General features: G+C 36.2%; 1 protein-coding gene and 1 long non-coding RNA gene across 3 annotated transcripts in view; one reads left to right on the forward strand and one right to left on the reverse strand.

Annotated features, from left to right (window-relative positions):
- MARCHF1 (membrane associated ring-CH-type finger 1) overlaps positions 1 to 26,097 on the forward strand; it is a 149,746-nt gene that overhangs the window by 103,376 nt on the left and 20,273 nt on the right. For both annotated transcript variants that reach the window (XM_008933124.3, XM_029963154.1), the window contains exons 3-5: positions 453 to 503; positions 12,208 to 12,287; positions 25,209 to 25,389. In XM_008933124.3, the coding sequence (XP_008931372.1) occupies positions 453 to 503; positions 12,208 to 12,287; positions 25,209 to 25,389 (312 nt within the window). The remainder of the gene's footprint in view (positions 1 to 452; positions 504 to 12,207; positions 12,288 to 25,208; positions 25,390 to 26,097) is intronic.
- Positions 15,276 to 25,298, reverse strand: LOC108639441. The gene is made up of 3 exons (XR_001920490.1): positions 25,188 to 25,298; positions 17,080 to 17,130; positions 15,276 to 15,429 (listed from the first exon to the last, which is right to left on the reverse strand). It is a non-coding gene; the product is annotated as an uncharacterized LOC108639441 (long non-coding RNA).

Raw genomic sequence — 26,097 nt, forward strand, 5'->3', positions numbered from 1 at the left:
ATATCTGGCCAGGAAGTAATCTAGTACAGTTAATTTTGTTGAGAGGATGAATTCAACTTTTCAAGCAGGAATGTGTCCAGTGTGACTAGGAGGTTTTTATTAGTTGTCCTGAAACATTCCTTTTCATACCTAAGTACCAGTTTTCGTGAGAAGCTCTGATGATACATTGATCTTTCATTAAAAAAAAATTTTTTTTAAAAAAACTGCAAAACAAACCAACAGTAGTTACATGCTAGCATTAATTTCTTACAGAAATTTCTTTCAACTTTTATTCATGTAATTTGAAAGAATATTGTAGTGGTTTATTTGTTGCGCTGTCTTTCATTGTACAGTCAGTAGCCAAATGGAAGAAAAATAGAGGAAGAGAAACTCTCTGCAGTCACAATCACAAAAACAATTATGTAGAATCCAAATGACATAACTTTTTTTCATCTTTTAATTTTGTTTTCCAGAATGATAAATCCCCAGGCCGTTCCACAAGTCGATCAAGTAATATTTCAAAGGTATGTGGAATCTATTTCCTTTGCAGAGAATTTAAAGAAAACTAAGTTATCAAATATACAGTACTTTAATCCACTTAACCATATATTCATTATATAATATTTTCATTATAAAAATCAGATTTTAAATTTTTGCTGCTGAACATTATGCTTACCATGTAAACTTCATCATAAAGTATAAATGTACAATTAGTTTTTACTGTAATATGTGTAATAATAATAAGCAAATAACAAATGTAGTTTTTTCACCTGCTTTCCACAAGAGTTTAGTGTTACATTAACACTTTGGCTTATGGTGGAATTACTGCTTGATTTTTCTCCCCCTGCCCTATCCAAATCATAACAGCTGTAATGTGTAAAGCTATGTATCTGTCATCAGTTTGGACTGAATTCTGAATTGCTTTTACAGGGATTTGTGGTTCACTGAAGCCAGGACTTTACATCTAGATGCTTTTTGGTTTCTAGGAAATGAAGAAGGAAAACTTTAGGAAAGGCAAAATGTGATTTATACTGGAGTTCTTTGTTTTAACCCACTTTTTTCTGTATTTTTGGTTCAGATGTGGCTGAAATCTATGCCAAAAAGCCAGGATATACAGGAGGTAAAAGATAAAAACTCAATAACTGTTTGCATCCAAGCCTAAATATCTACCATGTATTACATTTGTATCTAAAGATTTAATATTTTTCATTCAGTGCAAGCACAGTATCTTTAAAACTCTTCCCTACAATATTTTTGTCTGTGGGGTACACACTGTAAAACTCTTTTGTTCTTGGAGCCATAAAACCGAAAAACCGAACTGTGATTTTAATTAAAAATACTAGTTCTATGTTAGGTTCTGCTCTTTTACATTAAGAAGAGAATAAAAAAAAGTCAGGGAAAAAGGTGTAGAATGTGGTATATTCTACAGCCTGTTATAGATTATGGCTAAATCTCTTTCAGACTCACTATCTATTATTAAAAATTATATAGTTATAGAATTAAAAGCTTGATCACGGTGAAATTGTATTTATTATTTTTTTAGGAGTTTTGAATGTATGTCTGTAATTACTGTAAGCCTATATTGACTTGCTATTACTTTTTCTCCTTTTTTGAAGTCAGATTTGTGAGTTACACTGTGACAAATCATAGATATAGTCACTGACATGAGAAACATGGCAGCAACTAGTATTTATTTTAACATATTCTGCAGTAATCAGTATAGTTGCTTATTAGAACAGGACACTTGCACTGTTTTAAGTTGCACTCTTTCAGTGTTGCACTTAATCTTTTTCTGATGTATAGCATCATTCATTGTTTTGGATCAATTTTTCTATGTGAAGCTCCCTGCCAATGAAGCTTTTCTAATGCTGAAAGACTTTTGATTGGAAATTCGGATTTGTTTGTTGTCCAGTGCTTTTTGTTTCCAAATGCTTTTTTTGGAAAACGGGATGTTATGTATGTGTGTATACATGGAAAAGCAAACATCTGACCTTGCAGGTTAATATTGCATGGCAGAAAGTCATAGTAACAAATACTGCACCTTAAAAAACAAAATTGAAAGTCAGGTAAACTATACACGAAAGGCAAGAGCTGTGTTCTGTGCAGTGTCAGATCTTGCACACAGTAAAAATTTCAATGGACAGAAAAATTAGAAAGTATTTATCTAAAAATATGAATTAGAGTAATTAAAACATTGTCTTTTACTGCTTTCATTTGCCTGTATGAATAAGTTAAAAAGGTTCGGAGTTACATCTGTGTGTTGTGTATTCCACCCTCGGTTGTATGTGGAACTCCTGCCCCAGAGCAAAGTAAACGTTCCAGGATATCACTGGATTTTGTACCAACCTATTTTTGAAATTAGGTGTAGCAAAGATTCTGCAAATACAAATTCATATTTCATAATTCTCTTAAGTTGTTTATTTAGAGAGGACACCTGAGGTTTGCAGTGTATGTTTGGGCAATTTTGCATGCTAGGTACATTAACTCTGCATTTTGTGCTATTACAAATTGAACTGAATTGTTGAACATTGAATATGTCTTATCTAGACATAATGAGAAGGAATAGCTTTGATTTGTTTTTCACCAGATGCTAGTTAGTATTTACCTATTCAATCTAGAGATTTTAAAACCAAACATTCCCTAGAGGAGTGGGGTATGTGTGTGGAAATCAACACTTCAGTTTTACTGTTCGCTTTTGCTGTCCATTGAGAGTGCAGAAATTCAGCATGTTGCAAAGACTTTTCTTACCTTGCATATAATTTTAACTACTTTAGGCAAATGAAAGGACAAACTACACTACCTTGTATTGACAAAGTGTAGCAATAGTTACTAATTATGGCTTTCAAAACCTGTCTACTGTAATACACATAAAGAAAAACATAGAATTATTGGAAATGTGAGTTATGAACCAGCCTTACTGGTTTTAAATTATTATTTTTTTCAGCACTAGACATTTTTTCCCACCCATTTCCTGTTGTGCTGGTAGAAGGTCCAACTTTATTCTTCCTTGTAACAGATAGTCTTGTGCAGCGTTCTGGATTTCAGAATTGAAATTTTTCTACCTACATGTGTTTAAAATCCAAGTAAATTAATAATTTGACTAGGTCATTACCTGTTTGCTGTTGCTTAGTTCTGTGCACTGTAGATTTTTTTCATTAAACTTCTTACGTCTTCCTAAATATGTATATAATTTAAGAGAAAAGCTAGTCAAAGGAGGATCTGGTTGATTAATTTTTTTTCTGTTGTGGTTAACCAATGGAACAAATCTTGTATTTGAGTTACAGTCCATAGAGGTTATGCTTTATATGTGTTTCTGAGGCTGCCTGGTTATGTTAAAATGATTTCTGGAAGAAATGTTTCTAAACATTGTAATTATCCTTCTGCATGTTAATTATGATTCAAGAGCTCTATGGAGAAGGATGCTTACTCAGCAGTAAGATTGGAAATTCTCTAATGGGAACTTTGGGCTTATTTTTCAATGCAGAGAAACTCAGGCTTGGAACAAATTGCCTGATTTTTGTTTTGGCTCAATTACTTCTCAAAAGCCTGGAGCAGGTGTTAGAACACTTTTTCTTTACAAGTCTCTGAAGTATCCATCTAATAAAACTCTGTTGAGTTACATCAGGAAGTGAGGTGATTGTTTTGGATTATTGTGTGTGATAATATTCACTGGTCTAATTTAGAATATGAATAACAATAGAGAAAAAGCAGAAGGAAAGAATTGTTTTTACAGTATGTTTATGCAAGTCCTATACTGATTTCTTGTGTCAGGTTGTGGTTCTCTCAGTGAGATACAAACAAAAACCAAAAGGCCTGTCAAAGTAGTGCTAACTAAAGTTCAAGATGAAAAATTTATTTTCAGCGTATTAACTCTTGATTTGAGCTACTCTGTTTCCGATTCTGAAACAAATTTCACAAACTGGATATCAAGTTCTGTAATAAGTAATATAATATTTATCCTTTTGAATTATAAATTACCATCTAATTTCTTCTGTTGAAATTGAACAATCTTTCGCTTAGGTTTTGATATTTTCAAATTTTTCATCCTCTCTCAGTGAATGTATGAGGAGTCCTGTATTGCAGTTTGGATGATTTACACCACTTGAAGCAGAACTCACTTCTACACCCTATACTTTTTTTAATGGGTAAACTTGCCATCATGCCTTTGGAAGTAATAGCAACAGAACATGTAATATCTTCTATCTTCATTATTGCAAATGCAAGCAAAAATGATAGTTTTTTTGGTGGAAAAAAACATAAAGGAACTTAAAGGTTCTTCTAAAATAAGTTTGTATCATGGATAGCCAGATAGAGGACTGCACTTTGATAGCCAGAAAGAGGATTGCAGCATTTCCAAGATACCTGTTGTATGACAGAATCCTAAAGAGCAATTGTGTGAGCCCTTGCATTTTGCTACAGGGGACTGCACTGCTACAGGTTGGTCCATAGTTCTTATTGTTCTTTGCCAATTTCACACTAATAATAAATGAAAATTCTCTTCCAGATTTGTGGTGGGTGGTTTTTCTTTTCAAGGAACCACATAGCTCCATCCTTTCCGAGCATAGCTTCTAAATTACTGTAGTAACTCAGAAAACTTAGGGCTTTCAAAAGAGAAAACAAACCAAGTAAAAAAAAAAGTCCTTGCTCTTCTAAAGTGTAAAATTTCAGTCTTCAAATGTACTGTTACAGTGACTAATACCAGGTATACAAAACTGGCATTAAAATATGAGTGTAAATGTTATGTTAGTCATCTAAATGATTCTTCTTGCTCATAAACAGAATCATTATTATCAAAGGTGAAGACTAACCTGGCACTTAGCTCTCATTTACTGAAAAAACCAACAGCACAAAGTAAACAAATTAGTGAAAAGATTTTATTCACCAAAACATAATTCATTTTGAAGGCAAAAAAACCTAACCCTAAAACTAGATCAAATTGCATAGTGACTGTTTCTGCACCTTTTTTCCCTCGTAGATATAAATGTTTGATTTCTACTTGTAGAGAATACTTCATGGTTTGTCCATACAATTTATGCTTTATTTACAATAAAATCAGCAAAAGGCATGACTGCAGAATTTGCCTAAGTCTGCCTAAAACTTGAACTTATGAATAAAATTGCATTAAATACATGTTGGTTCCAGGGGAAAACCATTGAAAATAGTACATTTTCAGTTTACTCTTGGATACATTTTTTTTTGGCCTGTTTTAAACTCATGTTCTAATGGGAGGGAAAACATAAAAAAAGTGATTGTATGTATACAAAAACATGTACAGTTATACAGATTCTGCTTTATCACAGTTCTTACCAGTCATGTGTTTTGAGTGTACCTAAATGTGCCACATTGACACACCCAGACAAAATTGCATATATGTGTGAAATGTGTTAAGAGCCACAATCTTAATGTTTTTTATACAAGCTTACTTAGTGTGTAATGCCTATTTAGTTTCTATGAATACATTTTGTTATCACAGAATTCAGTCCTTCCTATGATAGCCAGTATCATACAGGAGAAGTAGCTTTGATTTGTTTTCAGTAAACAGAGTATGCAAGTTATTACATATGCTTATTGTTTATAATTATTGTAATAATAATTATGGTATGTAACATACCTACTGCATTCTGGAAATCTTTACATGGCATTTATTTTTTCACCATGGCACTCAGAAGCAGATTTCATGTATTTGTCCTAGAAAGAAATTCATTTAAGCAAACTTTATTTCTACAGTGGCACAAAATGGGGTTGGAGGGGACATAGGAGGTTGTGCAGTTTGAGGTTTATTGAACTTCTCCTGTTTTCGTAATGATGTATTGTCAGGGTTTCACTTCTTCTCGTTTAGTAATTTCAGTATTCTTTCTACAACTCTTTTGATTTGGCACATTTAGGTTTCTCTCTTCCTTTGGGCTGGAATAAATAGATATCGAATACACACTACAATAGAGTTGTTCAAATATAATAATGATATCTTCATGAAGTGGAATTTATCCAGTTTGTCTCCTGCAAAGTCCACCAGACCAAATGGTGGGTGTGTGCACTCACATACATATGCACTTGTGAGAGGACGGCAGAAATGTCATCTAAAAGAGATCTGTTTAGTATATAGGAACATTTTGAGGCTTTTAGTCTTGCAGATAGAAGGATATGTGAAAACAGGTGCCTTCTTTGGAATAGAAAGTCTAAATGGTTTTCTGAATGCTAATACTGACTACTTTTAGAACTTAAGTGCTACAAAATCTAGTGACAAAGAAGATAGACATTTTGTGCTTCACCTTTCCTGCGGGTGAATTTCCATTTAGCTCCCTCCAGCACAACTGCTGATCTCATGTTCTGCAGTTTTTGTGTAAGAAACAGCACATCCCTCGTTCCAATTGCGTACATCAGAGTATTTTTCCTTAAGAAGTATGAAAAATTTTCATTAAGAAAGTGATAGTGGCTATAAAGATGCATCCTTGAAGCGAATCATAGATCAAAATTATTGTGTTACTCTGATACAAAGACTTTTGCAAACTGTAATCCATCTGATAACTCAGAGGTTCGCTAGCAGTGCTTCTGTGTCTATAGAAAGAGTGGATTTTTGAGTCAAACCTGTACCTTGAAAATAAAGATTAACGTAAATCAGACAGGAGACAGGAGAAAACAACTTAAACAAGCTGATTGAGTCTACAAGTCAAAGTTGTAAGTACTTTTATTGGCTTCATTTTTTAAATAATAGGATAGATTTGCCAATTGCAATTTTGATTTTAGATTTCAAACCATTTTATGACATGATCATACTGGCTTTCAAAGGGGCTGAATGATATTGTTCAGCAGAATTGTAAGGATATTTCTTTTTGTTCCTTTTGTGTTACTTTTCCCTTTCTTCCTTCTCTTCAGAGGCAGGTGGAAGAAGGGGAAGGAGGATAGGAGACAAAGACAAGGTTTAGGGAAGAAATATGGAAGGAATAATTTACCCCCAGAAAATCTGTGAAAACTAATTTAACAGAAATTGAGTTACCAATTAATTTAATGGTTGCTGTAAAGCCATAAATCAGACTATATATAACAGCTTTGAGATCTAAACACAAAGCAAGAACACCATCATAAAGAAACAAGTAAAGAAAAGGAAAAAACCCCAAAACTATACAAACCAAAACCTAGAAACCCTCTCCCCCAAACCCATGTGCATAAGTTTCAGTTGCCATCAAGACACAGCTTGTAAGATATACCCAACTTGAGTCACCTTCACCAGGTTTTTGAACTTTTTAGACCCGAGGAATCGTCCACGTAGAGATTCATAAAGGTGATGTGTTCCACAAAAGGTGCATGGTTTACAAAGCAAATATTTTCAGATTAAAATACACAGTCTCAGTCTCCTGCTGAGCTTCTTACCATGCAAACTGCTCTCATCTTCTAAGGTATCTGTCCCTTTGTGTGCTGATTTTTAAATAGGATAGAGTTTCATCTTTTTAACTATAATGGCTGGTGGGATCTGGAGGATTCTGTGATGCATCATTGCTATTAGAGCAAACTCAATAGGAGAATAAAAGTATTAGACATATTCCCTGTCTGCCCTAACACCCGTCAGTTTTCTGCAACTTTCTACTTAAGCAATGTCGTAAGTTGACCAGCTTTTGGAAATGTCTCTGGCCTTCCTTATTCAGAACAGACACATCAGAGGATTCATTAGCCTTTTGGTGATATCTGTGAGGCCATTTTATATAAGCTGTCCATTACATCTGGTTTGTTATTTTAAAGCTTCACTCCATTCCTATGTGCATGCTTTACACTTGTGGAACATGTTTTTAGTCAGCTTTTCTGTTAGGTCAAAGTAGAGCCCTTCTCTGAGCACAACTTGACTCATGTTCTTGAACTAGTTTCAACATGCAGGGCTAAGCAACGTATGGCCTATGAGTACTCCCATTTTTTGTTATTATCTGGAAAATTCTGTCAGATCTTGAACGCCAAAGTAAAGGCAGTCTTGATTTGAAATTCTTATTGCTTTCATCAGTTGAACTTCTCTCTGTCCCCTGTTTCTGTCTTTGCTGGCCTTTTAACACAGACACGTGTGTGACACTGAAGTCCCCTTGTGTCAGGTACATGATTATCATCTCACTTGTCCTGAAAACTCTGTGTTTACCAGTATTCTGTTTGAAAAGAACACTATCAATTCCTGTTGAACATACCAAAAATAATTATGGATGAGTGCTCTGTCATGTCTGTTAATTGAATTGCATATCCTTGACTAGAGAGTTCATCTAAACTGGCCAAGACAGCTGAAGGTGGTGACTGGGGAATCTCTCTCTACTAACAATGTTTTTGAAATGTCAAACATAATCAGCTGGAGTTGGCATTATCCCTCAGACCTCTTCCTTGTGTTGATAGCATAGAGAAATGAGCTACCTTGCTTATAAATTAATTGTGAGACAGCTTTATTTTGAATTACCACATTTAATTCTGCTGCTGATATAATTTGCTATGATAAAATTAGTGCTTGTTTAGTTTTCCCTTTCCAATAAGCTGTACAATATAGCTGTCTGAAGAGGGACATTCATTTAAGAAATACTATTTTTTAAAAAAATCATTATTCTGCCTGCCAAGTGGAATTAGAGTCCTTCAGCATGAGTCTGATCCCTCTATTTACTAAATACAGTATCTTAAAATATTCAGTGTGCTGCACAGCAATATAGCAATGGGATAGCAATTATAGCAATAAGATCTGTCTACCTGAGACTGTTTCCGACATCTGTTGCATATATATTCCCGAAAGAGTTGGATTGATAAGATGAGAGCAGAATACCTTCAAACTATCTTGTTCAGGTTTGTCGAATATGCCTTGAAGATACACAATTCTCTCTTAAATACACAATCCAACTAATTGCCACGTTAGGTGTCTTCACTCTGAGACTGGAATCAAGACTATAATTTTTATTATTTTTTTTCAATTAGTTTGAGATGTATAGCTTGTAGAGGAGATGGTTAAGAGTGGATATTGCCCAAAGAATTGGGGTAAGCCTGGAGGAAGTGCTGGCAGCAGAAAGCAGATGCAATTAGTGCTATCAGAACAGGGTAGGGTGAAAAAGCAGAGGGGTTTGGGGGCAAAGTCTGGACTAGGCTTCCAGCTGAGTTGAATTTTACAGGTTTTTAAAAACAGCTGTGAATTATTATATTGATGTGGCATGTGGTAGCAGGGACAGACTTGACACTAACAGGTCACTCTACTCCTATATAATTTTCAGAGATAAGAATAGATTTATTTACAAAATAAATACCTGTGAGGAACACAACTAAGGATCAGAAAATTAATATCAGAAACACTAAGTTTCTTGATTTTGTGAATCACTGCATCAGTTAATTTTTATTTCTACAGCATCAAACACTTTTAAGATTCAGCTGGACAGGGTGCTGGGACATGTTGTCTAGACTGTGCTTTTGCCAAGAAAAGTTGGACTAGGTGATCATTGAGGTATCTTCCAACCTGGTATTCTATGATTCTGTGATTTTTACCATTAGGACCTAATTTAAAGTAGATAAAAATCAAAATTTGTATTTAAAAGTTGTAGAAGCCAATTGAATAAACTTGCTCACAGGTAAGAATCTGAATTATCTTGTGTATAACTTGGCATTTTGGAGTTTTCTTGCTTTGTTTTTGAAGACTTAAGTGGTGCATTGGCATTTTGTCTGCCCAAGTGTCATGTTTGCTCCAATAGGGATTAGACAAACAAGCTAAAAGCATTCATTATTTTAAAAGATTTTTACATAAATTATTTTTGAAGGAAATAAACTTTTCTCTGAGTTATGTGTAGCTAAACATAACATCATTATGCCAGTGCAGGGGAACTAGAAAGTAAATTTGACTGAGCAGGGCTGAAAGAGTCCAGATCTCCTTGCAGTTGAGAGTGATATATAAGATTTAGGTAATCAAACTGGTAATGTAATTTTTATTTTAAAATAATTAGATTTCCACCTGTCTGCAGTCCCAAATAGTAAGTGTAAAAGCTTTTCAAGGAATTTGTTTTAATTTTTGGCTTGATTTCAGCCTTCTTAAGAACTGTCTAGCTGACTTCCTGCTTTAATAGCTGCTCAAACTTTCTTGAACCAGTGCAGACCTACTGTATGGTTACTGGGCCAGCTTATCCATTCTCCTTATCCCTTCAAAAGATGCTTGTGGCAAGATGATATAAAAATAGCTTTTACAGCATGGAGATGACCTGACCACCAGTTAAGATCAAGCCAAACCCCTGTAGTACAGCAATCCTGAAGGAAGCAATGCTGACAGTCCTGCAGCTGTGAGGGGAAAAAAGAAGTGGGAGCTCATGAGAGATGAATTCGGGAGTCCACACTTGACTCTGGGGCTGGATTGCTTCAGCAGTCCTTCACTGGGGGTTTAGTCTGGAGGGACATTTTTTCACATGCAGCAGCAGCAGCATATAGCCCAACAACTTGGTTCTGGTGATGATGTCTACATACTTTCTCATTAAATAGTTAAGCTATGCCTAATGACATAAAACTAATCACAGAGGCTGAGGTGGAAAAAGATTATATACCCAACCATATATATATACCATAGGTTTCTAATATGCATGTAAGAAAAATTCATACTCTGTCACAGTGCATGTGATTGAAATGTTGCTATTGTAGAAAAGGAGATGTGAAATACAGTTTCTCTCACTGATACTTGTCCTTTTTTTCCAGCATTAGACTGCATGGAGGAACATTAATGTTCCTCCTTGTTCCTCCAGACATTGCAAAAACATTGTGTCCATATGCTTTATCAATTTAATTTCTCAAGTTGGCTTTGTTTTTGTATCTCCAAGTTTCATTCATGGTAGTGAAAAATTAGTAATATTGTTAGTGGATTTTGGTGTATTTTTGTGATATTAATCAATAGGTAAAAAGAGTTACTTGAATTCCAAAAGCTAGAAGATTTTTTTAATACAAAAGCACCATTCTTAAGTCTCAACTGGTATCCAGTCAAAAGCAAAAATGCACACAGTGGTGACTGATGTTTCCAAAAGCTGTATGCATTAAATGTAATGGATATTAAGAACCCTGGATAAAAGTGAAGTGTCAGCAGGTACACTGTACAGCAGGTACAATAATGTAATTATTTTTGCTCATACTACTAATTTTCAAACACCTTTTTGACACCACAAAAATATCTGTGACAGTTGAACTAAAAGTAATTTTAATTACAGACTCTACATGTGACTGAATTTGATTTGCTAGTACAAGAGATTGCAATGACAGCCTTTACATCGTCGTATGATTTGTAATTTCTATTCTTGCTTACTAGTCATCCCTTGCATCTGGTACACAATCTTGTGGGACTCTGAGCCTTGTAGTTTTTTTGTCTGCATTTGGTAGTGATGCTTACAACAGGATAGGTTTCATACTGAAAGCTAATGCCCTTAATCAGCTAAGGGAAGGTAAGAGCTTTAACAATGATTTGTGTTGAACCCTCTTCCCACAAGACTGTGTCTCATGAGGGATCCTGAAAAAACAAAATGCCTTGGATTTACATGTCCATACAGCTCTGCTGCCAGTAGATGGTGAGGCAGATTGAAATGGTTTGCTGTTAACACCATCAAAATATGTTTTCAGTGAAAGTATTGAGTAACTGAATCTGCAAGTTGTAGCAACAACCTTATGAGCAAAATTTTTGCACACTAAATATGTTTTATATCTCCTGCTGTGATCAGTTCTGTAGAGATGCAGCCTGCACTTTGGACTTCTCAGGCTCATCAGTTTAACATTTTCAGCTCTTCTTGGAGATCTGATTGCCTTGAAAACCTTTTAAAATGCACTTTAATTTTCTCACTGTTTGGTCAGTCCAACATAGGTTAGCTTTGGGTTCTTCATCACTTAGCATAATACAAATGCACTTCATGCCATTTTGAAAGGAATCATCATGGTTGTTTGATTGCATGAAATAAAAACAATATCCTTTCCCATCAGACATTTACAGTAGATCAAAATGAAAATTCAAATGTTAAAAGCTGCTTCCTCAAACAATGACAAAAAGTAGTCATGAGCGAATGAGAGCTCAAACACTTCAGTCATTCTTAGTTCCACAAATAGGTTTCGCTTTTGTTCAAACTTCCTGTATTTCGTGAGCTTGTACATGTTCAACAGGGAGCTATGAACAGCAGAAACAGTTACTTTAATTTTTTTATCATGTGGCAAAGCAGTAAAATATCTGCAATGTATTTCATGGACAAAGATTCCAAACTGTCTAACTTATTTCAACAGGCAAGCAGTCCTACAACAGGAACAGCTCCCAGGAGTCAGTCACGGTTGTCTGTCTGCCCTTCCACTCAGGACATTTGTAGGTATGTACTGAGAAAAGTATACTCTAATATGGCTGATACTTGTTATTTGTTTTTATTAAATATTGTATAGCTCTTGCTTCTGCTTAACTTTATTCATAATTTACATAGACTTTAGTTTTCTTTTGATCTCTCTGGTTTTGTTTTTGCTTTTGTTCTCATGTTTTTCTATTAAAATTCATGTTCTCATTTTCATCCTTTTTTTTGTGATTTCTCTCTTTCCACCCACCCTTACCATTTCCATCCCTTTCCTTTGCTTACTGCTTTGTCTAGATCTACTACCTTGCATGACTTGTCAGAAGATGAGCTTGAACATGCAACCCCTGTCATGGTGCTGACCCCTTCTAATAGGGAGTCTGGTAAGAAACACGTAAAGCGAAGGTTTAGGCGGAAAAGAGAAACTGGAGACAATGGTGAGCACACAGAAAAGCAAGGAAAGGGGAAAGACTGTAAACTGCATCCTGAGCCTCCGAGATCCAGCTGGAATGCATCTGATTCATCATCATCTTCAGATGAGAGTCAGTGGGCTCAGGCTAGGAGGAGAGCAAGAGAAAAGGCCAGACTGGCCAGGAGAGGGAGAAGAAACAATAGATCATGCAGTAACCAGGATGGGTCCTCAAGCAATAATGCTGTTGAACTTGTCACCTTGGGGACAGTGGGAAAAAAGAAACAAGAGGTATCTGACCCTGAGAATCCTACTTTAAACCACCGCCGAAGGGTTCCGAGGCTTAAGGAATCACAGTCTTCAGCATCATCTCAGGAAGCAAGGATTTCCTCAAGAAAATGTGGGAAAAGCAAAGGGAAAAGCTACCACGGAGATCGTCAGCCTGCACGTTTCCTTAGACACAGTAAAGATTTGAAGGACTCCTTTGCAGAGGCAGGCTCTGGCAGTGATGCTCTGGCAGTCCCAGATAATGGAGCACCTGCTGGGGCAGGGCCCACTGTGCCTCATGCTGTTCAGAAGCCTCCAGTGTTCTATGATGACTGGTCTGATGACTTAGAAGTGTGCAGGTTAGTCTCTAATAAGAAAGATTTAACATTCTTAGGAGGAATTTCTCAATGCCATGGTCTGAGTGACCTTCTCTTGACTGCTTTCTGTCACTGCTTCTTAGTAATAAACTACTAGGCAGGCCACAGGAAATAATACAAGAACCTTTGCTACAGAAAAGTTAGCATATCTAAATCTGAAGACATACTTCTCTTACTTAAAAACAGCAGTCCTACAAGGGAAACAGATGTTTTCCTTTCCTCTTATCTATCTTCTTGAAGAGGGACCCGCTGTGTCTTCTGACTATTGCTGTGTTTTAAATCTTGAGCCAGAGGCAGAGAATGAAACAGAGTGCCAGATAGCTCAATACAATGGGATATGGAGCTTTTCCTCCTTAGATGATCAGTTCAAATCCAGCTTTGGTCCCTATCTGTCATTTTTCATTGACTTATATGAAATAAACTTATGGTCTTGATTCAGTGTCCTCTAAAGTTGCCATTACCCTCAGGAATCTGATGGATGGTGCCTTCAAAACATCCTCTCTGGTGTGACATAATTTGTATGGCACTTTGGAGTGCCAACCACCTCTACACTGTGAATGTGTAGGGGCTGTTAGGTCAGTACCCATCACAAGGGTTGGAATGATACAAAAGGATGATTGGGCAGCATAAGCATTAAAATAAGCTTTGGGAAAGGAAAAGCAACACCAAGAGTTCTCTTTAGTTCAGAAGTTCAGGCTTCTGACAGTCTGATGTCCTTGTGTGAAGCGTGCAACCAGAAGGTGAGCATTTTACTCTGGAAATGAGAGCAAGCTAGCCACTTCTGAGCTAACATCCAAATTTGGAGTACACAGCTGGGAGGTCTCGAATTACTTAATTTAGTGGTAAATGAAAATGCACCATCCCGTAAGTTTAACAGAACTGAAACGGGCATTTCTTTTTTTTCATCACAAAACCTGTGAGCCAGCATTGACTCTCATCTACAAAATGTAAATCAGACTTAGTTTCTTCATATGTTAACCCAAAACTTCTCACTTTTCTCTTCTGGGAAGAAATTAGCGTGGAAATGTAAACACAGTCAGGATGAGGAAGTTCATGATGCCACATCATGCAGTTTCACAGTATACTTTAACCCCGTAACACGATACAAAGATCCTAGTTCTAAAAAGAAAAAAGGTAACTTGCAGGCTTTGTGTTTTTTTCATAGCAGAAGATATAAGCCATTACTAATACAGCTAGTGCTATGTGCTCCTTGTTATGCTTACCAAGAAATAAATATACATTTCCATTGTCTGACTGTTGTCTGTCATGATAATTTATGATTCTTAAGAGTAAAGACCAGCTGGTTTTGTACATGAACTTGTATATCAGGAACAGACCGCTGGATTGGGACCTCTTCACCTTATGGAAATGCAAAGAAACAGCAACAGTGGTAACCATATTACTTGAAATGTATATGCAGTGTATGAGGTGTGTAGAGGTGTGCACAGATAACTACTTCAAAAACTTCAGAGTTGTCTTAAATTTCTGAACCACCAAGCCTGCACATATTGAAGATCCAATGTAGTACACACAGGACATGTATAACAGGTCATTTAATAATTATTAAGAATCTAAGCTACCTAAACCTGAAAAAAATATTCAGCATGGGTCTTTATATGGGCTTTACTGTACAGTGTTATATATATATATATATTTAAGTCTTGTAATATCTATAAATAGATAGATATTAAAGTTTTGTCATTGTCTCATGTAGATTAATCCTAACTGTTGCCCAAGTCACCAAACTTTGACTTTGCTTTGAGATGAAAAGTGGACTTGTCTTTTATCTGTCTTCTTGACCCATTGAATTTTATTATAATTATTCAGGCACTGTTTGTCAGGCTTTTTTTTCAAGGATGAGCCTTTTGGGTGTACATGCAAACTTTTCAGGCAGACATGTTTAACTGAGGAAAGTTGAAAGCTTTTGACAAGTGTGTGCCCCCAGGCTCACTGTCAGTGGAGATGCACTTTGAACAACCAGTGTTAATATGGTCGTTTAGGCAGCATTACCACCAATTCAGTATAGGCCGTAGTTTCTGGTTTTCAGAACAGGTCATTGCACCTAATTGATTCATGAAACTGTGGTGAGTTTTTCTTCAAATTCATGATCTCGCATCTGAAACAAACAAACAAAAAAGAATAATTACATGTCAATGTAGTTGAGCATAGAGACACCATTTTTCTGCATGAAAAACAGAAAAAGGTCAGAGGACTTGTGGTGTTTATTCTAAGGCTGGATTAGCATAGCTGGTTGTGATGTGGAAAATTTGTTTTCATCCTAGCTGTTCATATCTTCTGGAGGTATGACAACACTGGGTGAGAGGAATGGCCCTCACCTAAGTGGGATTGTGTGGAAATAGCAGAGAAACAGGGATCTTAAACATATCTTGGTGCCAGTTATTTTGTCTTTAAGTTTTTGGAGAGACTTTTTTTTCCCTTTATTTCCTCAGTGTCAATTGTTGACAGTGGAACACTACTGTAAGCAGTTTCTTCAATCTGCATTTAGCAACATGAGCAGGAATGTGGTAGGACACACCCAATTCCAGCTTAAGCACATTAGTCAGATATAGTACCATGGCACAATATATTCTTCAGCTAGTCTAAAGTAAGCCTCTTAGTCACTTCATGTGAAATATTTGCCCTTCTACTGTCACTGTTTCTTTGTTTTCAAAGTGATGAAACAGTGTCATGGCATCAATAATGGTCTTTACAATCTCTTCCCTGAACTACTGATTTCTTCTGGAATCCATTAGAAGGCAAGGTTTCTGCTTCTGAGATTAGGGACAACATAAATTCTGCTGCTGCTGAGTTGTTTTGGCACATAATTTTTTTTTTTTTTTTTTAAGATTCACAGGATAGGCTTTCTAAATCATACAGTTGGATACCCCTTTTCCTAAATTGCCCTGTGTCTGAGATTTTCTTCATATATACTTTATGCTGGAATTTGCGATGTGGCTTGAGGCACAGCCTCAGAAATAGCTTTCTTTCATCTGCATGTGGATAATCTCCCTGAAGGGAACAGCTATGTGTGAGACATGATAAAGTGAATGGATTGTGAGGATTTAGTCCCATGGATTTTCACATGGGGATTACTAAGGAAAGAAAATTGGTTAGTTGCTATTACCACTAGTGCATCATAAGTGCTTTGTGTTTTGACTCTGAATTAATCTTAATGGTGATCTTATGGGAGAGTTGAAAGATATTTTCTGTTTGACTAGTTGGGCTTCTGGTGTAAAATAATTTTGTAGTACTGATTCAGTCATTTCAGCAAAACCACATGCACTTAAATAAGGCAGAGTTTCTCACTTTGAAAAAAATGCTTATTGGAAGTCGATTTTTGATTTTGTTGAACTCTCTGAATCACTGTTTATGCAGTCAGGTAATAGCAGGCCCTCATTTGAGAAGTAACTAGAAGAGTACACCATGCCAGAAGACAGGTAGAGATGGGGAGAAGAAATAAAGAAGATGATATTGATTTATGAGATCTGCAGAATCTATTTCAAGTATAATTTTCAAAACTTAGTTTTTAAAAGCTAGTGTGCAAATTTAAAGGCCATTAAAAACTTTGGAAAAGAGTAAAATGGGCATTTCTATATGCTAACACAATCACAGATAGGAAGAAATAGTGTATATTGCACATGACAAGAAGCAATATGATTATGTAGTTTCTCTCTGGGAAATCAAGTGTTGTAACAGGTTGTGTTTTTTTCATAATGTTAATTAGTAGAACCTGCAAAAAGATAGTATCTTACATGAAAATACTTACATTCTGAAATATTCAGGTAGAGGAGTGCTCACACAATCAACAGACAGAAAGCTGCTTGGAAGGAAACAAGTCCTTGAGTTAAAAAAGAGAAAGTTGAACAGTTGATAGATATATTTATAGGTTTAAATTCTACCACTGATATTTAACACTCATTTAAACTACTTATACTGAAACCATGATGTTGGATCCTGTGAATAAACAGTAGTGCAGAATATGTAGACTTGAAATACCAACCAGAGCCCTCTAAAATCCCTGTAAACTGGAAAATGCTCTACTTCCAGCTTTTAGTGTTTGGCTGAAGAGGGTTTCTGACCTGGGATGTTAGTGCATACCTTCTGGTCTCAGGATGACAGGTTCATTAGGAGCTAAGTCTCTGAATCTTGTCCTGTGTGTTCTCCTCACCCCTTCCTTCAAAAGAACTGGGGCTGCTACTTACTTTCCCATTTTTGCAAGGTGACTTTTTGATAGGAATCTCCTGCTTCTTGAGGAATATCCTCCTCTGTATGATGGTCTGGCGGTTTATTAGTCTTTGAAGCAATATGAAATTCTGGTTATACAGTCTCTTTTGGAAGCTCTCCATGATTCACAAGGATGCAAGGAGAGCCAAAGCAAGGCAGGCATGTCTTTGTTGTGGTTAGACTCATTTATCTGGGGGACAACTGAGTCCTAGCTTCTGCTTCTTTCTCTCAAAACCTATTATTATTTTTAATGCAAACAGGTGAAATGGCACCACTTCTCACTAGAAAGCAAGGGTGAGAGGATACCCTTGGTTCTAAGGGTCCCATCACTAAATACTTAAAACTTGCATATTTTCTATATGGAGTTTAGTTCCTTAAAGCTTTGACTTTTTCATCAGTTGGGTGGGAGGAAATCTATATCTTAAGATGCAGTTTCTAGTTCTTTGAACTTTTTCAGTGCAGTTAATGTTGTCAGACACATATCTTGAGTGGCACTGACAGGCCATCTGAGGAGCACTTACTTGTAACTCTTCAGACAGTTAGATATCCTATTTATCACATATAATGGGAGATTAATAGAAGGACAAGAAATGTTGACAAAATAAAATATTTAGTGTGCTTTTGCTAATGTTGTTTGCTTTTGGGTCTCATACAAATTCATAGCACTTTTGCAGAAATGAAGAGAAAGCTTTCCCTGGGCCATTATGAAATTCCACTAGTGTGGTGCAACATTTCGAAAATGTGTTTTCCTCTAGTCAGGTAAAGACAGCTGACTGTATGGCATAATAGAAGGGCAGGAGTGACAGGGAAGATCTATACAAATTGATTACATTTGGTATGGAGAATTAATGTGCTTCATTTACACTGTGTTTAAATGGAGAGTAAGACCAATTTGTCATTTAGATTACTTTGTGATTTAAAAGTGCAAAGAATGGAAATGAGATTTGAAAAAAAAAAAAGCCAGTAAAATGAAAGCAAGAGAAACATGGCACACTGTAACCTATTGCAGGCTGAACATATTCAGTGAATTTAACTTTTTTTTTCCAAGTGATAAATTATGCATGAGCAGAGTTTGATGTTTTTGTGGATTCTGTTTATGAATGACAATTACTTGCTGGGAGTTTTTAATAAAGATGTTTGCTTTCATTTTAGGTTCTAACTATTTAAGAGCACTGTAAGCAGTTTATAAATTGGCAAAAGAGAAAATGACCTTTTTTGGACAGGAGAATCGTTTTCCTAAGAAAAAATCAGACAGTAGTGACAGCAATTTTGTGCATCCTTTTGCAATCCTGTGGAATTGGTTCCTTTTGGTCCAATTAAGATAACCTAGAAGCTCATGGTATTTCATGCTTGAAGCTAATAATCCTCACAGCCAAAAAATCAAATCCAGGGATTCACTTGCTCCAACATTTTCCAACTCTGCTGTTTCTTTCTGACTCAGCTCCCTTTAGCAATAGTGAGATATAGTAATGAGATGTACCCGCTGAACAGGGTAAGAATTTTTCTCTGCATAATCATTATGAGTCCATGTGTGCTTTCCAGTGAAGAGCAAGATTTAAGTGACTTTTCAATAATTTCTCACTAAAAGTATTTCTGGAATAGGCATTATCTTCCTTGAGCATATTTATATGGAGAAAATATTTCCCTCTTTTATTAGGGAGATCTGTTAAAAGTTCAAAAGCATTTCTCTTCTACTGGTGTACTTCTGTCCTCAGGAAGATGACTATGGGTATTGGGCATCTGCATTAATTTAGTGCCTAGAAGTTGCATCACGATTGCTGTAAACATGCTGCAGTCACAAGGCTGTAGCTCTTCCTAATTTTGAGAAAGGGGGCCTCCATTAGTGCTTTAGTTCAGATAAAAAGCCTGCTTTTGAAGCACATCTGATCATCATTACTTTTACCATAGTGTAGACCATGCTGAGGATTGGTCTCAGGGTTCGCCAACTGTGTTCCCTTTGAGTGAAAGTAAACTGCAAGGTGTATTCCTAGTCCAACCTAAAATCAGTATCAAATCAAAGCAATGTACACCAAGATGTGTCTGGGGTAGTTACCACAGGTTTTAGCCCTAGCTGTTTTTTTTTTTAACAGATTTCCTAGATTTGCTACATTTTCACTGCAATGCTTGTTAGCATGGACGTAGCTGTTCACTACCCAGGAATGTTAAAGAACAATACAGTTTTTACATCATTACATCATTTATAGCCCTTAAGCATTATTGTACATCATTATGCCTGGGCCCCCATCTGCACTTCTATTTTTTAAAGTCACAGAGGCATTCCCCTAGGTTGTACATTTGCTTATGAGGGTGAAATTTGACTTCGTGTATTTTTAGGGAAGTCTGTAAAAGCTATCTGTGCTACACTACCATAGTTAAACCCCTTGTCTATGTGTAATGGCCAAAAATCCTTGAAAATTTTATCAGGTATTCAAATGCAGTGCCAGTTGAAAATATAGAATCCACAGAAAGAGTTCTGGTGATGCAGAATTCCTGCAAACACTTTTCTACCAGCGCTGCTCCTAGTGAAAAGGTTACTAATGTGGCTTGAAGTGGAAACGGGGCATGCTGATTGATTCTTATCTTTAATCACTTTCCTTTGATAGTAGTCATCTATGGAGTGATACAGATACTGTCATAGAAGAGCATTTGCCAGCTAGGTCAGAGTAGAGCACTAAGTCTCACAGTGCACACAGGACTCCTGCAGAATAAGTGTGTTTTCTACTTCACTACAGAGGCAGCGAGATCATTCTGTTTTCGTAGTTACTGAAGAGTCAGGTGGACTAGTGAAAGACAAGTCAGGGAAACTGCTGTTTTTCCAGTAGGGTTAGAGATTAGCAGCTATTCCCTTTAATGAGAGTAAAACTGTTAACTGCATGTGAAGAAAAACCTACAAATCTGTTCGAATCTACCTGTATCTCTTGGAATAAGCAGCTTAGATGATAATGATCTAGACTTCAATTTTGGTTGCTATGATTTTGCCAGAATAAATCACTGTTAGGAAAACCTGAAAGTTTACCATGTGAACTCCTTGTTTCATACTGATTTTATTTAAGATTTTAAACTGAGATTATGTAAGAAATGTTTATATGGAAAAAAAAAACAACTTAATTTGATGAGAAGTGAAGGACAGTCATTCAAGATAGCTCTTACTGGTTTTCTGAAAATAGGCTGAAATTCAATGAGCATATGAATGCCTACAACTTCAGACTTGTTTCATACTTACCTTTCTGCCTTCTATCTTTTACAATGAACAGGGCCATGGGAAACATGGGAAGACAGTTCATAGTCAAGGAATTAAAGACAGTATGACAGTACCACATTCTGAAGATGCCTCACTTCTGAGGGCTTTGTTTATCTGCATCTCATTGTTTTAATGAGACAAGAAATTCCTTTTGTTTATATATGTGTGGTGGCAATATGCCATTTAGTGAAAGAGATGCTATGCCTTAAACTACTGGCAACTTTACTTACTAATTTGCATGGTCATTAGGGTACAAAGTTTAATATGTCATACAGTTTCTCAATCAAACATTGCATTTACAGTAAGTTTTTCAGCATCATTTCAATGTGCTTTAAATTCAGTTATATTTTGAACAAAAATAATTACTGAAAAATTATTCTAAAATGTTCACAGTAAACTTCTTTAACTTTCTATTTTTACATACATTGTTCTCTAAAAGTTTTCTAAATTGAAGTATTTGAACTATTCTGTTTCTGTTTGAGGTGTTGTTTTGGTTGGGAGGGGTTGTTTTGTAGGGAACATACAAGAGCTCTGCAGCAGTTTTTATATGAATTATATAAATTCATAAAACACTGAAATGTATTTTCAGTTTTAGCAATTTTTATTTTTTTTCCTGAAAAATATTTTTCTTAATTTGTTGCAATGTGTGTGAACCTGCTGCTTAAGAACATCCTTTAAAGAATTTTTGTGGATTTTTTTTCGTCTGATATATGCACACTGCTGGCACTAATTTCTCTGTTTGGTACATCTGTGTGCTGAAGGTTGTAGAAACAATTCTCTGCTAGAAAAATCTGTGCTGGGTAATTAAAATACTGGCATATAAAGCAAAAACTTAAACATAAGGATGACAGCACTGTTAGAGTATTATTTCATAAAGATTCACAGTAAGCTTTATTTAAAGAAATATAGATATTCTGTGATCTCAGTGTATAGGGATATGTCTGTAGGTGTATATTATACACATACACACATAAAATTTTGTTTATCTGAGTTGGAAGATCAGCTAATGGATCATATATCCTGTGTTGTCTGGTGTACACATGAATTATAGAGGAAAAGCTTCTTTGGAGACTTGTGCTCATCTATTCCTCTGGAAAAGCAAGGATGTTCATAGAGAGGAATCTTTAAAGCATTAAGCTGTCAAACCTAAAAAAAAAATAAAAAAATTTATGCAGGCTGAGGCTCAATTTGTGAATATAAAGGTCTTTAAACTGAAAGGTCAAATAGCTGATTTCCTTCCCCTCCATTTCCAGATGGTCAAAAGTACTGGTTTATAATGAAGGCCATTTATCTACTAAAGGACTAAAAATTTGAGACAAGCTGAGTATGTACAATCTGTAGGTGTGTCTGAGCAACTGAAACTGCAGTTTAAGCATGATCAGTGCTGTACTAGAACTTGTAAATAAATCAGTATAGATTTAGCAAATTATATATTTTTTCTTTATTGTAGAGAGTGTTTTATGTTTTTTCCATTCAACTATTTTCTAAAGTATGCAAGCAAATTTTACTTGCAGAATAAGTTCAGCCCTGTAAATAGCCGATCTGATGCATGAAAGTTTCAGACAGTTATGATCATTTGACAATTGGAAACCAGAATGGAAGTTCTCTGCCTCCTACTTGGTTGAGATATTATTCAGGTAAGTCTGTGCTTTGTATCCCTACCTCCATTCTGCTTGCACAACAAATTTCTCAAAACCATTATTTACAATTTATTTTCTATAATTTGTGATATTTATGATGTATATTATAGATGAATACAGCAAAGGCCAAAGACAGAGAAAATTGTGATGTGGTACTAATGGCTGAGGCAGAAAGTGCAAGTTATCTGGTCAAAGGCTTTAGAAGATGTTTAAACATTTAGCCAAGACTGTTACCATAGCTGTCAGAAACCCATATATTTTTAGACTGTCATTCTAAGTTTAGGTAGCACAAATTTCTTTTAAGCTAATTTCTTCTGGTTAAACAAATAATAAAGAGCTAAATTGCACCAAAGAGACAAAAGAGCATTCAAGCTAATGAAAGCCATACCTTTGGTCATTTTCTCTGGACTTTAATTCCTATTGAAGTTTGTTTTAATTCCAGTTATATATTTCATAGTTAAAAAGCTAGAAGAGACCATTTGATTATTTAGTCTAAGCTTCTGTATAATGTAAGTTCTTAGTGTCACCCTGTTATTTATACATTTGGCTTTTAACTTCTGTCCAAGGAAAGCATAAATGGAACGTATAATGCATATAGTGTTTTTCTGTGGAAGTATTTGGACTAGAGATTACTTCTATTAGTTTCAAATTTGCAGTGTCACTTTATTGAAGATCCCAGTGGAGTTTTAGGCTTGTATTTTTAGCTCTGAAAATAGTTTTAAACAACCTTGGGAGTAGTAGAAATAAAGGCTTTTGGGTACATAGCTTAGTTGTCTAATTTCTAAATAGTTTAAATGCTAAGGCTGTAAAATAAATTATGTATACCTTGAATTTAAATGAACAAGGAATACTGGTTTTCCTTTGGGGAATAGCTTTAATTTAAAAAGAAAGTAATGTTTTCTGTGTAACTCTCAGCTGGGAATGCATTTGTTAGAAAAATAACTATTCGGTGTTTTGAAAATTCAGTTCTGCTTAAGCTAGAGGCTCAATAAGAAATCTCCATATAGGAGAACTAAGCTACTGATGCATGTAGCTTGGCTGGATTAGTAAAGACAAGACTGTAAATTGAGTTCTTGTAAAATTTGTCTCAAAAAATGAGTGTGTGTAAGAAGAAAATTGTGGGTATTTTTCTTCTCCCCTCCATTGCCATGGGGTATGAAATCCTCTGCAAGCACCATTGCAGACACTGAAACCTGACTTTAGTGGACCAGGTTTCCAAAGCTTCATTTATTTGTTGGATTTTTTTGTTCTCTTTATATTTCCAGCAAAGCAGCTTTGTTCTGCTTTCATGTTATCATAGATTCATTTTCTCATGGCTCGGAGCTACACCATGGAAGAATAGTGAAGCTCCCAGTTTTGATTCATAGATCTTTCATGTAGACACTGGAATTTCCTTCCCCCCTGCTTTCCAGGAGGTCTTTGCCAGGCTGCCTCCTGACATACACCAGGAGCTCCTGTGCTAGGAAGAAGGTCACCTGTCTTCCCTAACCTGACCAGTAGGAAGACAATCTCATTGCAGGGCTCTCCTACCCCTTTTCTTACCCTAGGAGTGGAGCAGTCGCAGTTTTCTCTGTAAAAGGGTGAGTTATTCCTCAGACATCTTCAGGTGCTTCTGCCTGTGTCTTGTCTGAGGGAACCATTCCTAAGTGTCTAAGGTCTAAGTTTCATTTGTGTGATACCAGGATCTGTGCTGTTACTGCTATTTCTCTATTTTGAAAGAACTCAGGCTTCAGTTGTTTTTTTTTTTTCTCTTGCATGCTAGTTTAACACTTCAGGCACTGATTAGGGCTTGGGTGCTTTGGTGCTTTGGTGTGTTTTTCTGGGTTGGGGATGGGAGGGAGTTACTCTTTGTTGAAGTGGACCTCCTTAATTTCAGGTGTTTGGTTAAGCCTTCTGCTCACCGTAGAGCTTTCTCTGCCTTCACAGAGATGCTTACCTGTAAAGCTCCCATTGGTTTCAATGGGTGAATATTTTCCTGATATGATCAGGAGACTGTTTGTAAAGAGAATAAGATCAGCAGGACATTTGGACAGGTGTCAGAGAAGAAAAACATCAGATTATGATGTTAGAACACTGACTACTTTATGCAACATGAAAACCACAACACGAAAAGCTCTGTATCCCATCATAAGGTAAAACTGTTCTGGGACCAACCTCTATCTTAGGGTCTGCTTACAGCTGTAGTTTTTGTTTTCCAGATAGTACAGCTGTGTGCTTCAAAGGGACAGTGAAGAATGAAAAAAACAACTGTGACTTTTTAACACCTGCCTCCTAAAAAGTGTGTGCATGTGTGTATACACTGTGTCATATGCATGACTCCAGAGTACTTAAAACTGCTCTCTGATTCTTTTAACCGTGTAACTCCAAAGAGGTCTCCTAGGAACTTCTTGTACTTATCATGCTTGATATTTTCAGCTTGGATTAGATTTGTCTGCCTTTGAGGATTTGATTGGCATTGCTTTACAGACCAAGAACTATTCTGCTCTTAGAAAGAGCTCTGGTATTTGTCTCAAAGGTTCTGCCATGTGTAAAAGGGGAAAACAGTGTTATTTCTATTGATTCACCTTCAGACCACATAGCAAATTCAAAGAGAAATAACTAAGCAAAGAGAAATTACGAAATGGCACAAAGGAACAAGGAATGTGTTCCTGGGCCTCAATCTGAAAGGTCATACACCTGGCATCTTTTGAATGTCAAGTCTGAAGATGAGAAAGCAGTGTAAATAAACCAAGGCCTTTGCATTGCTGGTTGGCGAGTTCCCTCACTCACTCTTGCTGTCCTTCCTGTCAGGATCTGTCACTGTGAGGGCGATGATGAAAGTCCCCTCATCACACCGTGTCGCTGCACAGGGACCCTGCGCTTTGTTCATCAGGCCTGCCTGCACCAGTGGATTAAGAGCTCGGACACGCGCTGTTGTGAACTCTGCAAGTATGACTTCATAATGGAGACCAAGCTCAAACCTCTCCGGAAGGTATGGTGCTTTTGAATTTAATTATTCTCAAGTGTCAGATGTCCAGAATGGCCGTGTAAAGTTACCAGCACAATTAAAGAAATATCTGCCTGTCGAAAATGGCTTTGTTTTTGCTGTTGTTAATGAGTCTCAGTGATTTTATTTTTACATTTAAGTTAGTTAATTTGCAGCAGCAGAAGATTTGACTAAAGACTCTCATCACACATACAATATAAATGCACAAATAATAGTTTTTTGTTCTAGAATTTTTTATCTTCAGCTTTTTGTTATTGGTTCATCTGCCTATTTTTAAGCCTGAAAGAAATCTTTTCACATTTTGCTCCTGGATAACAAAGTTCACCCAGTAATTTTTACACTGAGCCACTAACTCCTAGTTGAGAATGATGCTTATACCAATGTGGAGACTGCAATTATGAAGTAACACAGTCAATTCAGCTGCATCTGTTGTAACTGTTACACTCATGGGCAAATTAATCACTCATACATTAAAATTAGTTAATGGAATCTAAAATACAGGGTGACCTTGCATCCTGAATGTCAGATGTATGTTATCTGCACTCATCTCTTTTCTAGGATAAATCAACATAATGCTACACAGGCTGTCAATACAGGGAAGGTAAAGGGTTTGTTAAACATGTGGGTTCTGTTTTCTTTGGAATGGATCATTTATCTTCTAATTTTTATTTTAAAATGCTCTCATCCTGGAGT

This window comes from Manacus vitellinus, unplaced genomic scaffold (assembly GCF_001715985.3).
Source record: "Manacus vitellinus isolate BGI_N305 unplaced genomic scaffold, ASM171598v3 scaffold_0_pilon, whole genome shotgun sequence".
NCBI lineage: Eukaryota > Metazoa > Chordata > Aves > Passeriformes > Pipridae > Manacus > Manacus vitellinus.